Source organism: Lepisosteus platostomus, chromosome 4 (assembly GCF_059453375.1).
Source record: "Lepisosteus platostomus isolate fLepPlt1 chromosome 4, fLepPlt1.hap1, whole genome shotgun sequence".
NCBI classification, from domain to species: domain Eukaryota; kingdom Metazoa; phylum Chordata; class Actinopteri; order Semionotiformes; family Lepisosteidae; genus Lepisosteus; species Lepisosteus platostomus.
In genome coordinates, this window is record NC_142614.1 from 42,041,121 (window position 1) to 42,055,603 (window position 14,483).

Here is a 14,483-nt window from a genome sequence, read left to right on the forward strand (position 1 = left end):
TCCTGGGAAAAACTAAGGTTGCTGCTGGAAGAGGTGTTAGTGGGGCCAGCAGGGGGTTCTCACCCTGCATTCCATGTGGGTCCTAATGCCCCAGTATAGTGACGGGGACACTATAGTGTAAACAGGCGCCGTCCTTCGGATGAGATGTAAAACTGAGGTCCTGACTCTCTGTGGTCATTAAAAATCCCAGGGCGTCCCGAAAAGAGTAGGGGTGTCACCCCGGTGTCCTGGCGATATTTCACATTGGCTCTTACCAGTCATAGCCTCCTAATAATCCCCATCTATGAATTGGCTTCATTACTCTGCTCTCCTCCCCACTGATAGCTGATGTGTGGTCTGCGTTCTGGCGCACCACGGCTGCCGTCGCATCATCCAGGTGGATGCTGCACATTGGTGGTGGTGGGTGGGAGTCCCCATTACCTGTAAAGCGCTTTGAGTGGAGTGTCCAGAAAAGTACTATATAAGTGTAAGCAAATATTAATTATTATTATTTCTTCACCTCTCTTCACTTCAAACAACTGTCGATATTGCTTCTCTGCTGATCCCCGGCTTTTGTTCTCCCATGCTTTATCAACAGCTGGTTTTCCTTTCTCCCTCACACCTGAAGAAGGCTCCACAGCCAAAATGTTGTGTCTCTTTTCTTTTCAGCATGGAATAAACCTTTACTTGTTTCTTATGTACTACAATAATAGAGTATGTGTGTTGTTAACATTAAACAGGAAAAAAATATAAATTACATCATTGTACACTGATCTTTACAATGTTTAATGTCTACAATAGGAAGAATGAAAATGTTGATAAAAAACATATTGGTAGGCAGGTACAGACACATACTTGTGGAGTTTCTGTGATATCCCCCCAAAAATATTTAAATGAAATAATAATGGACATTTTTAAAGTTAAAAAAGCTTTCTGTCTAGGTCTGTGTAATTCCCTTTCAAATAAAAATTAAGTTATCATTAAGGTTTAATGATCATTTAAAAATAAAAAAACACAAAAAGTTATATTTAAAAGCTTTAAGTCATGTAAAATCTATCAGTATGTCTATGCCTATTTGAGGTGAAAATCTTAACTAACTTTATGGCACCATGTGCTTTGGGCCCCAGTGTTAACATTTCCAGCACTGTGCACAAAGAAGGGAATATTGTTTAAAGGCATTTCTATAACAGATGTCATCACCAAGACATCCAAGCATTTTGCTATCAAAGTATAACAAAAAAGTACTGAATACTTAATTGAGTGCAGTTAGTCTTGAGAATTATTATAAAGAAACAAGCAAAAGAAATAACCAAACCTTGTCTTCTCTTGCCTAACATATTGCAAGCAGAACATTCTTCAGACTAAATTTTAGACTCATGAACAGATGTGGAAAATATGGTAAGCAGGCTTCATTCCATTCCACTGAAATGTTTCTTTAGAATCATAATTGTCAATGTGTCACTTTAATCTCAAAGCTTTGGTAATGATGTACTTGGGAGACTTTGATGTTTTAGATGTATTTTTCCATGTGCAGAAAGGCTGCACAGTTCAGCATTTATTCTGTCACAAAACTACAGTAAAGAAATGCACTGAGCTTATACTTGAGCAAATGTTTTTATTTCTCTGCTAACATCTTACATGCACTTACATACTAAAGTGATGTTAGTTTATGTTATGAACCACTCTTAGGCTCTTGCTCATTCCTTTATGTTCCTTAGGAATAATACATAAAACATCCACACGGACAGTGTCAAACTGTACAGCTTAAACTACCTGGCAAAAATGACATCAGAAAAAGACAAGCTGAAATCCATCTTGCTCAGGATAGTAGTATAATTTAAAAATCTAAAGGCAGACTACTGAAAAGCATGATCAATACTTCACAGTGCCTAACAATTATTAAAAGCTGCAACATGTTTCTGAAGTATCCTAGTTGAGAGACTAACTTTAAATGATCTTTGACAAGGCTCCAGCTTAAATACATATTATTTATATATATATGAAATAATATATTATGTATGTTATTTTAATATTGTATTAATAATATATGATATAATATATTAATAATATTATTGTTACAACTTTAGGTGGGTTAATGACTGTCAATGAACAATACAGAAACACACAATATATGACCACATTAAGAGCAGAGAGCAAGAAGAAAGGAAACAAGACGTAAGAACAAGAAACAAGAAGAGGAGAGAGAAGAGAGGAATTGGAACTTGAAGCTTACACCAGGCTGAGTTAAATATTTGAACCTTGCTAGTGAGAGCTTGCTATTGTGTTTTAGTGAACTTGGGTTTCCAGGGTAAAAGACATCTCAGTTAGAAAATGTCTTTCCTGCTTAAGGGTGCATTTTTAGAATAAGGATAAAGGCTCCCATTTATTTTGTGGCATCCAGGATGCAGAGAGAGAGATTTAACTGCAGGTTGTATCGCATTTATTTAGAAAGACAGCTTATTTCGTATTTGGCCTCTATGGGCATTAAGAATTTAATACTTAGTAGTAATCTTGAAGTTTTCTGGGTGATTAGGATGTTAGGTTTCTGAAAGGCATTGTTTAAAAATACTATACATACATTAACTTGTGTCTTGTATGTTTTGTTGTGTGTATTTATTGTCATCATTAATAAATACTTAGTGTGCCTGAATTACTACTCTTTTCAACATAGCTATGCCAGAGAATAAAGAATTAACGTGCCTCTAATTATACCAACTGCTCGGGTATATTCTAGAGAAATCATTAACAGGTTGGGGGTTATGAATATTTATTTTATTTATTGACTAAACCATTTGGTCAACCTCTGCTTTTCACCATATGTATTTACAAAAATATATGGTCTTAAGTAATTTGGTTTGAGAGTTGAAGAAGCAAATGAGCTTCCACCTGCCTTGATGAAAGTGATCACATTATAGATAATTAACAATGAAGTGCATACAGAATTTGACTAGTTTTAGTGGATGATACCTGGCCATATGGAGGAGACAGTAGAATTCCTATAATGAACCAAGCAGGTTTTATGCCATGCCCCCAGAGGACTCGGCATTCCGCCTCGCATTCCAGCACAGTTCCCAATTAGCCTTTTACTCCAGCCTACTTAATGCTCTCCCCTGTGCTCAGTATTAGGTTTTCCTGGCTAGAGCTACCTCCATCTTATTGCGATTAATTACGTCTTGGTTTTTTGGCTTCCTGACCCTGGTTTGTTCTCCGACTACGTCTCCTGGTTTTGTTTTGGTACTTCGACTATTGTTCTGGCTTAGACTCTCGGCTTACTCAAGGCTCATGGCTCCGCTTCTGATTTTGTACTTCCGCACCAGTTTGTTTTCCTTTGGCTTTCAGACCTCGGACTGTTTAATCGACTACACCTCTGAAGTTCGTCCCAATTATTCTGCATAGGGTCTTCATTAATATTCCGTAACAGCAGGCACCAAATGTACCACATGCAAGTGCAGAAATTAAATTAAACATTCCAAAAGCATATTCAGCATTAGGATATAAAAGCACACCAAGCTCATAAAATATAGTATTCAGTTGCTGGAAAACCAAGACAGGTATTAAATACAGATCATGAATGTAGTAGAGGCCATACAGTAACTACAATTTATTAAATACAGTAGATGTTAAGCTGAGGGGCTGAGAGCCAATGCAAATACTTCGATTGCCCAGGGCAAAGTCAGGATGTAAGGTGCTCCCAGCCCGGGTGTAACAGTACCCCAGTGGTGGGTCTTCACACACCCCTTGAATCCAGAATGCATACAGAGCTCATCTGTATTCTCCACAGGCAGAGTGATGGGAGGAGGATTGATATTGATCAGTGTGGGGTTGAGATTTTCCAAAAGGACAGTTGAGACAAAGATATTGAGTGGTGAGCCAGACTCATTGTCCAAGAATGATGTTTTGACAATAAGTCGCACATGTGGGTCGAATGTTAAGCCTGAATCAAATATAATTTTTTCAATTTAGACTGAAGCTCAAGTACAGAACCATCTACACATAGGGTTACAGCATTGGCTTTCCATAGTTGATAGGGGGTGTCAATCAGCATGACTGCAGTCTTGTCACAGTTTAGATTAAGGAAATTTTTCGTCATTCATGTTTTTATGTCGGAAATGAAATTAGAAAAAATTTAACAGCCACATTAGTGTCAGGTTGGGTATGGATGTAGATCTGAGTTTCATTGAGGTCATGTGATCTTAAAAGCTGACCAAGTGGAACATGTCAATGCTGAAAAGTAGGGGGCCCGGTATAGAGCCCTGAGACTTAACAAGTCCAATTTCAGACCTAAATCCACCAAGAGACAAAGTGACAATGATCAGTGAGGTAAGACTTATTTAAAACCATTTAAGAGCAGTGTCAGGAACTCCAAAAAGAGTCTCAAGGCGAGAAAGTGAGATATCAAAGTGTCGAAAGCAGCACTGCGATCAAGAAGACTGAGGTTAGAGAATCAGAATCAGGAGCCATTACAAGATAATTCGTGACTTTGACCAGGACAGTTTCTGTGCTGTGAAGTTGTCGGAAGCTAGAGCATAGGAGGGTTTGTAAAGATTATTTGCAATGAGGTGGTAATTTAACGGAATTGTAACAGCACGTGTCTTCTCCAGAATTGACTACTGTAACATTCTACTCGCAGGGGTTTCTAAATTCACGTTGAATAAACTCCAGTATGTCCAAAATTCGGAAGTCAGAATCCTGACAGGGCTAGTATAAGTGATCATATTACTCCTATCCTGGAGTTCTTACACTGGCTTCCTGTCAGGTTTCATGTCGACTTATGCTGAGCCATAAAGGTCTGCTTGGCTTGGCATCACAGGAACTGTCTGAGCTGCTAACGTCCTACTCCCCACCTTGCAACCTTCACTATTCTAATTCTGGTCTTCTATCTGTCCCCAAAACCCCCACTCTATGGGTGACAGGGTCTTCTCCCAAAGCTCTGGAACTCTATCCCTAAGGATAACAGAGAGTCACCTTTCCTAAACTCTTTCAAATCAAGATTCAAAACCTTCTTCTTTAGAAGGGCCTTTACTTTAACTCGTTCTGTTATTTACCCCTTTGCTCCTACCGTATTCAGTACCCCTATCTACTGTCTCCTCTCATTGTGTATTTTCATTGTAAGCTCCATGTTATTATTGTATATGTTTACTGTATACCTAACAATTTACTGTTAATCTGTGGTTTGAAAGAAATATTTCATTCCATTGCAACATGACATCATGACATGACAGCAATCATAAAACAATTAATTTAAAAACAAAACATGGGGACAACACACTTCTAAAATAAACATTCCAGAAACCTGGTATAAATGTAAGCATTAAGAACGAAGCCCATAATCGAAAGACAGAAGCTTGTGAAAGATATTCCTACCACCTAAAATAAATTGTTAGGTTATAGTGAAACACAGTATCACCTCATAGTATCTACACTACAGACAATATTGCATTACTTAAAAAGACAGACACGGGTATTTTTCAAGCGGATGTTAAGAACAGAATTAAGTTAATTTGACAAAGCATTAATTCCTATAAAAAGGTGGAGGGGTTTGATTATTTTAAAGTATCTAAAGTATCAATGTCCTTTGAACGAACTAATGAGTGACCTTCAACATTGCAAGTCGGACATACGACAAAATGAAATGTTCTGCATAAAGTAATCACTATAATATGCTGGAAGAGGTACAATGGACATTAAAAATGTAAGAAATGTCAGCTTCAGCTAGACACAGGTCATTTTCTGCACTATCCATTTGATAACAGTCGTTGCGTCATCAGTTGAAGCACAAAGCATGAAAAGTCACAGCTAGAAATTACACTTTAAATGAAGAAAAGTTCAAAGTACAATTACAAACTGCCTTCCCTAATAATTGTAGTAATAACTGCAGTGGCAACAAGTGAGAGGATGCCATTAGGGTCTTCTAGCTTGTTTGCTTGTAACAAATTAAACTGAGAAATAAATCCAGTTAATATTTCTTGAAAGAAGCCAGTGTTTTAGCTTTGGCAACATGGCTGTGTAGCTTGTTGCTACAATCCTTTGTGTTAATAAAAAGCCCCTTGTTTTCCATTTTAATTGCTCTTTCCACTAATATGCTCCTGTTTGTGTCTCACTGTAAATTCTGTAGTAATTCATTGGGTTGACTTTGAGAATTTTGAATACTTGAATCATTTCCCACTGTTGTCTTCTCTGTTCAGCTAACAAAATTCAATTCATTTAGCTTGTGAAAGCATTACATTCCTTTAAATCCAAGAATGTATATGGTCATGCTTCTTTGGGGTGATTCCAGAACAGCAATATCAGTTTTACAAAGTGATGACCAGAATTCCATACAGTATTCTAAATAAGGTCTTACTAGCACATTGTACATCTTTTAACACAACATCCGTTGATTTACTTTTGCATGCAGTTGAAAATATATATGTGTATATGTGTATGTATATATGAGATTAGTTGATTTTGAGAAAGATTAATCATAAGATAATGCTAACCCATTCATGTTAAATTAAAGTTTGTCTCAAGAGCTTGGAAGGAGGTCAAGCTTAAATTCCCACCTTTAGGGTATAAATATGAATACTATAAATCAACTTGAATTTGTTTGCTTGGAAATATATAACAGATAATACAGTAATTTGTTTTTCATTCCATCACACACTGTGCATCTAAATATGATACAATCAGAGCCCTTAATTTGTGAGCAAATAACCTGGCGCTCCCTTTTATTTGGAACGATAAAGAGAAATACAGTAACGAAAATACTTCCTGCCAAAAGAATAATTTATTCAAATCCCTTATTCTAAGCATTCATTGTTAAAAAAAACATACAATCTTAAGACACGTAAGCAATTCTCATTTATGTTGGGGAAAACTTTTCTTGTAAAAATTGAAAGAATCCATAAAACTAAAATTTTTACAAAAAGAAACATGATTTTCCCAGTGTGAAAGTCGGGCTGGACTCATTGTGTAATATCCTCTTTGTAGTCCAGATACTGGGGCAGAACAGAAAAAGTATAAAAAAGTACCTGGCTGTGTGAATTCCAAGAGCTGTCATTGTTCTGTTCCCCTGCCTCTGGGGGATTTTCTCTGCGGCAGCAACTAAGTCTTCAGTGTTGTTGAACTGACTAAGGTTGAACACATGACCTATGTCGTGTCCATATTGGACAATTCCAACCTAAAATGGGATAACCAAACCAGACAACAACCTGTCATTTGAGGTCAATGAAAAAAACCCTTTTGCTTTCAGCCTTCCCTGGAAGAAATGATTAATTTATATGCCGCATATGACATGACTTGGATCTGATACAATGTCTTTCAACAAGCACTGTAATTACCTATAATATAATGAAAAACATGATCCAAAAATGTAATCTGCTTAGAATATACAGTATGAGTTACAGAAGGTTAACATTAATAAAACTTTACATTAACAACTACAATTTTAACATGCATTTAGACATTTTTGCTGTTTTGCCCCACTGTAAATGCTGTTTTCAGATTATTTTTAATGTTTTCTTTTTTGCATTGTGGATCTCATTTTCTAGAGATGTGGATACAGTATACAGTGGTCTTCTAAAATAGGAAAGCATCTAAACTAACCAAGTACCCATGAAACCCATGGAGAATGACAGTAAGCTAACAAACACAAGAGGAGTTGCATTTCGGGTCTTGAGCATGGAGAAAATGTACACTCTGTGGTGGTCTGAAGCTGGTTACTCAGGTTCAGACCAGTAGAAGAATAAAAATTCAACCAATGATGTACAGTTCCAAAAGTGACGCAGTTAACCACTAGTTAACCACTGCTTCGGGAAGTCTGGGGTGTTCTTAACACATCTTGTGGGAGAAAAATTGAGATGGAATAACCAGATAAGGAGAGAAAAAAAGGAGAAATATTTGATTTTAATCAAAATCATAATTTCTCAATATAAATCTGAGGAACAGAGCTTGTACAATGCATACTGCATAGAGCTACAATAAGTGACAGCTCCCTTAGGTTAGCTAGAATAACAGTGTTTCTACTCAGGATTTGCAAGCATTTGAGACAATATTTAAATTTTATTGAACACTCAATGCAAGGGGTAAAGAAGCAACAGAGAAATCACATAATAACAAAATGTTATTTAAGAAAAAACCCGGAATCAAATGTATAAGTACAGAAAGGGGCTGCTTTAAACTACAGTATAATGAGTCAATGTAAGATGTACAGTAATTGCTCTCCTTTAAGGGTCAGATCTTAGCCCTGTTATGTGTGTAGGAGTAGGGTATTCAATTATAATCTTGTATTGATTCCTTACCTGTGATTTGTTTGGGCCAACATCAATGCTTTTCAGCAGTTTTACTAAGAAGTCAATTACACTTTTCCAAGGATAGATACTATTAGAGCCGTCCAGAACAATTACAATGTCAAGTGCAGTTTTACACCCTGGAATATACGATAATATACAATAGGTTTTACAAGCTTATATTAAAATAACAACAACAACAACAACAACAACAACAACAACAACAACAACAACAACAACAACAACAACAACAACAACACGTGCAGTAAAAATGATAATTTATGCACTTGCAATACATTTAGGGAATTTTATTTTGCAAACACCTAAATTATAAATAGATATTATGGTTCTATGAATTTTTAGTAACCACAAATTATATTACTGTAGTTAAATGCCAATCTATTCAGTGTGAAAGTGATAAAATAAAATTTGTTTATTAAAAAATAAAAAATGAAAATGGTTGGAAAAAGGAAAAGTAATGGTTGGAAATACACAGGCTACAGTCATCTAGTCTTACTGAGCTAGCTGAGAAGCTGAGAAGATTAATGTGCTTGAATTACTCCTAGTACTCCTAGGACTGCAGATGGAGAAAAGCACAGAGCAATAAAAACAGCTCTTTCCTAAATTGGAAATGTTGGTTTCATTGCAGAGCAGTTTACAGTGTCTGGTATGTCATCATGTACACTAGTTCTGCTCAGTGCTCTTCCAAAACACACAGTGAGTAAACTAAACTTGTGGTTTGCATACCTTTCACAGTTGGAGCTATAGAGTTAACAACCTCAAAAGATGCACTGATATTGGAGCATATGCCCGTTGTATACAGCAGACTTCCACATTTATAGGCATATGATGGTCCACAGGCCTAAAAAATTAAAAATATTTTTTTTTTCTCTAGCAATGTAGAAGAAACAAAAAAGGACTGTAATTCAACATAGATTTTGTGAATATGACCTCTATCAAAGACATGAATAGCTTCATTACCAAATGAAATAGCTTAAATATATTCTTATCAAGGTTAGAGTTTAATGCAGAATTAATAAATCACCATACAGTAAATATCATTGATAGTGCATTATATGTTTTCCAGAGCCTGAATTTTGAAATTCAATAATAGGATTATCAAAATTTACAAATACAGTAAATTTTGTTTTTTCAGCATAAAAATGTATTCTATTGCAGTGTCTAAAGGTACTTAATTTTTTAAAATTTGGTTCATCTTCAGTTTGGAATCCAACATTTCTAATCAATTTCTATTAGGCAAGCCAAGAAACCAAAAGATCACTAATGTGACCCAAGCATGATGTAATGATCATGTGTTGAATGAGCCCTGCTACATTACATTCTACATTTAAAATTCACTATTAAATTCCACAGCAATCTCTGTGACTATTAAGCATCTCCTAGGCCCCAGAACCACATGTGAATAGACCAGTCAGCGGGTGTAGATATACTTTCAAGTGGCAGAGGGATGCATCACCATACCGGACTTCTCACCCTGATTGATCTCTGTTACTTTGGGAGGAAGAAATTGTTGCTAAATTGTTGTGACATTAGCAAGAAACAATTGCTGATTGCATTTGAAAATAAGAACAATTAAATAATAAATAAATAATTTAATAACATTAAAATATTTATTTGTAGTTGAAAGTGTTCTGAAAACTCTGGATCATAAAATTGAAAGAAGAATATCAGTCAGTACAAAAAGTGTAATCATTCTGAAAGACTCAAACAGTATTGATTCCCATCAGTGATCCATATTGCTCTATCAAGACCACAACAAAACTACAGTCACATTCTTGGTAAAAGGTTCTTAAAGGTAACAATACAAAAAACTGATCTGTATTGTAAAGTTGTTTTTTGCCACAATGTATATAGCTAGCTAAAAAAGTTATTTTACCAAATACAATACATTTTTATTTTTAAATATGTTGCAATTAACACTGAGATTTATTGTTTAGTTGTGTAATGAAATAGTTATTTGTCTTAGAAATAATTCTGTAAAATGGATGAAATATAACTATGCTGTACATCGGCACATGTAAGGTAACTATGGTATATACACGATTGCTTGGGGTCTCTAGCTTCTCAGTTCAAGTTTGTCACCATTTTATTAATAGGTCCCAAATAAGGAATTTTCCAAATCCATGGGAATAATGATTCTCCTGGGTTGAAAGATTTTTGTTAGTAGTCTATTGATAACTGTAGATTGCTGTGAGTACATGTAACACAGTATAATTGGTAGAATATTATCATGCCCTGGTGATTTCTAATACCTACAGTATACTCATAATAATAATACTCATGCCTTAATTAATCTACTTCAAGATCTTCTTTTCTGTGAATGCTTGTAATTCTTCATACTCTTTTCCTTTAACTTTTATACGTTTTTAAATCCTTTTTCTCACCAGAAATCCTCCATTTGGATTAGTGACTAAAGTGGTTCCAAGGGTCATGTTTTCCTTGACTTCAGTAACATTAGGAATTGTTGTGTATTCTGTGAGAAAGAAAACCAAGTGAATAATAAACCAAGTGAATCCTGAGAAACAAAACAACACCAGCTATACTTTGTCCCATTCTGTCTCCCATAGGTATGGCAAAACATTATGTTGTTAACATCTTAATCATTAAAATTATTGATAAACAGAGATGTTCTCAGTTATTATTTGAGTTTTGTGAGTGAGAATTAACACAGATCATATCACCAGTATGTAATTGGTGTTGGTAGAACAGGTACTGTATAGGTAATTTACAGGGCTCAGTGTGGGATTATTTTTTTTTCGTTAATGGAATGTGCCACTTTCTAGGGAGTGCTGCTGTGTAGCTAGGAGACATTGAGCAACTGTGATTGAATCCTGATAGAGGGGGAGCAGAGATGCATCCATCACATTTACAGTAAGGATAATAATAGTGTTCAATTTACTGTAGTAATAGAAGTGTTAATGAGCTGAGCTGTACATGAAGCTCCTTTCAGAGCGGCAAAAGAACAAGCAGAGGTAATATCATGTTGATAAGCAAAAAACAAGTAGAAAGATATTTTTTCTGAGAAGAATGTCTTCATAGACAGTATGTATAGTGATCACAGTACTACTAGGAATAATATTGTATTTCATTACTCTTCATAAGAATTGATCTTTGAGTTTCCACATCATTGCAATATTGGATGTAATACTGTAGAGTAAATGCTTATTTGATTAATCTTGCCTAAATTGAAGTCAGGGATATATGAGATCAACATAGGGGAGAGGGAGAAAAAGAAAACAAAGTCAGTATGTGTTACAGTAACTACTAAAATGATTTATACTGTATGTAACCCCTATCTTTTATTCTCTTTCATAAACAGCTGAATAAATATCCATATTGTCCTTTGCATAGGTATCCTTTTCTTTAAAAATGTGCAAATGTGCCTTTTCTTTTAAAAAATGTGCACGTTTAATGATGATGTAAATGATACCATGAGTATGACAATGTGGATATCATAAACACTTTATCTATAGAGATACTGTTTTGTAAGCTATAAAATAGCAAAATACCATTGCATGACTGTCAAACAGTATAACCATAACAGTGAGTTTTCTTGTTAATACCACATACATCAAGCCTTATGTTATTTTCAATAGAACAAAATCTACGTAAATGTACTGCATGATACTTGTAGCATTTTTTACGTCCTGTGTGGGTCCTTGTTGCATTTGCCTTTGAGCATCGTCAGTTTAAATAACTAAATGGATGGTCACTTCTTTCCTGTAAATTAATGTAGACTGCATTTGTGAAAATGACAGATATGAGTTATTTCTCTTTTTTCAAAAAATCTCAAAATATAATTTGATTATCTTTTAATAAAGACAGACATTCTGAAAGTGGAACATAATGCTGCTTTATTTTTTACCATAAGTTATGAAAGATGCATTGCCTGTTGATGGAACTTAGAAAGTTTGTTCTGCCACTGTACAGTACATGTGAAACATTTAATGCACACTAGCACATCATGTCAAGAGCTATAATCTTCTCGGAGCAACCATCGATGTAATTTCAGGAATGTTACACAGAAGTAAAGCACAAGCCCAACAAATATGATATTGTTTCCTACCAGGCAGCTCAAGTTTCATGCAGCTGGAATTCCTGCCCTTGCCTACAGGGCATTTGTAGACATCTCCTGTTCTTTTTGCTGGCTGTCCAACCAAGGGAGATCCAATCAGTACCCTAAAACAGTAACAAAGAGGCATTTACAGTTTTTCAGAAACCAATGATCCCAGATATGGTTATTTATATCTATAGACGTTTAGACAAAATCTAATCTCAATTACTGTACTTCGATTTCTTCTGATATCACATCTATAATAATAATAATAATAATAATAATAATAATAATAATAATAATAATAATAATAATAATAATAATAATAATAATAATAATACTTTGTCTTTCTGTAAAACATGCACATTTAGTCAACAGCCTTGTTACCCCTGATGTCACTACAGTAATAATATTTTGTCATAAAAAACACGTTTTATGGGGAAGGGGAGAAAAGTGGATCAACTACATTGTTTAGAGGGCCATGGGGATGACTTGCTATATGCTGTCACCTGACCAGACTGGCTAAGTGAAGTGGATCCTAATCAGTTTGCAGAATCAGAGCAAGCGAGCAGTCAAGAGTTTTTGTGCAGGTCATGGAACCTTATGTTAGCTGTGCTGGCAAGCAGTTAACCACACAGTGAGGAACTGAAATGACAGTAACATTAGCAACAGGAGTTAAGCTTTGGTCATGTGTTTTGTTTTGATTAAAATTATTTTCATTGCAGATATGTACACCTCCTTCATGTTAGATCACTTCTTCCATGCAAGAAGATGAGTGGAAACAAGTCTGGCTGTGGTGATTAGCAACCCTGAGCTATCACACATGGAATAACATGGGGTTTGTTTCAGCCTTCATGGTCACATCCACTGTCAGAATTTCATTGACCAAAAATCAAAATTGTAACATGAAACAACTATTGAATACTTTAAAAATAAGAATATGGTGTGGCTTCACCAGCTGTTTCACTCTTTTACAAGGAGCCCACAGCTGCTGGTAAGTGATCAGTTTTAGCCACTACTACAATTAAAGCTACTGTATCCTGGACACTTTGACTTGTCACGTTTTGCTTATGTAATGGTGTGTGCTTTTGTTGTCCATGGGAACATGTTCCTCATGGTTTAATTGCAATATTCAGTTTCATGATGCAGATGTGTAAAATGCCAAATAACTTCATAAACATCTTGTATAAGAACATAAACAAGGCTGCTAATGAGAGAAGGCCATTTGGTCCACCTTCCTTCCATCATTAGTAGCTAATTAGTCCAAGGATCTCCTTCCAGCTGTTTCTTGAAAGAAGCCAGGGTATTGGCTTCAACAGCATTACTGGGTAGCTGTTGAAGTCAAAGTTGTTTCCTTTCAGTATTCTTTCAGCTTTACAAATGGCATCATTCCAATAGCATGTTAACAGTGGAATTAACTTCCATTCCTTTCTGCTTGTTTTGAAGAAGAAAATGAGAAAATTAAAATGCGAAAATGATTTAAAACACATGCTGAACGTGACATTAACAGTTATCATAAATGTTGATTACTGTGCTTTTATGGGAACCCTAGTACCATAGTAGAAATGTATGAACCCATATTTATGTTCCATGTGAACTTTCTTAATTAGAATGCATTAGGACAGGTTACTATACTAAGGCAATCATTTCCACATGTGTGTAGAAAGATTTAAAGAAAGCATTCATTTTCAAAGGGTTGGTGAATGGTATTTATGATAGATAGATACTTTATTGATCCTGTGAGGGAAATTGCAGTGCAACATCGGCTTAACACAGACAACACAGCCACAGTGTAACAAATTATATAATAATAGTACAATACATACAATACAATACAAGAGTTACTCACAGTCCGGACACACAAAGAACAAACTAGAACAGAACAGTACACAGAAAAATCGTATCACACATATGAATATAAATATAGATGTAAATATAGATATAGATATAAATATAGATATAAATGTATTGCACAGGTCCCTGGCAGATATTGCACAAAAAACGGTTGTAAACGGGAAAAGATAAAGAAAGAGAACAGATGTAGCAGTGAAAATTAATGTGTAGTTAGGCTTGTTTCAATAGAGAAAGGGGGCAGAGTCACCCAGTTTTACAATGTATTTATGTGAAGGTTTTTATATCTAAGTAACCTGGTACCAGTAACA

General features: G+C 35.3%; 1 protein-coding gene across 1 annotated transcript in view; it reads right to left on the reverse strand.

The window, feature by feature from the left end:
- Window positions 1-14,483, reverse strand: part of itga1 (integrin, alpha 1) — an 86,968-nt gene that overhangs the window by 50,989 nt on the left and 21,496 nt on the right. The window contains exons 3-7 of the mRNA XM_088629521.1: window positions 12,334-12,446; window positions 10,652-10,740; window positions 8,994-9,108; window positions 8,259-8,386; window positions 6,990-7,138 (exon numbers count right to left, since the gene is read on the reverse strand). Coding sequence (XP_088485647.1) covers window positions 6,990-7,138; window positions 8,259-8,386; window positions 8,994-9,108; window positions 10,652-10,740; window positions 12,334-12,446 — 594 coding nt within the window. The remainder of the gene's footprint in view (window positions 1-6,989; window positions 7,139-8,258; window positions 8,387-8,993; window positions 9,109-10,651; window positions 10,741-12,333; window positions 12,447-14,483) is intronic.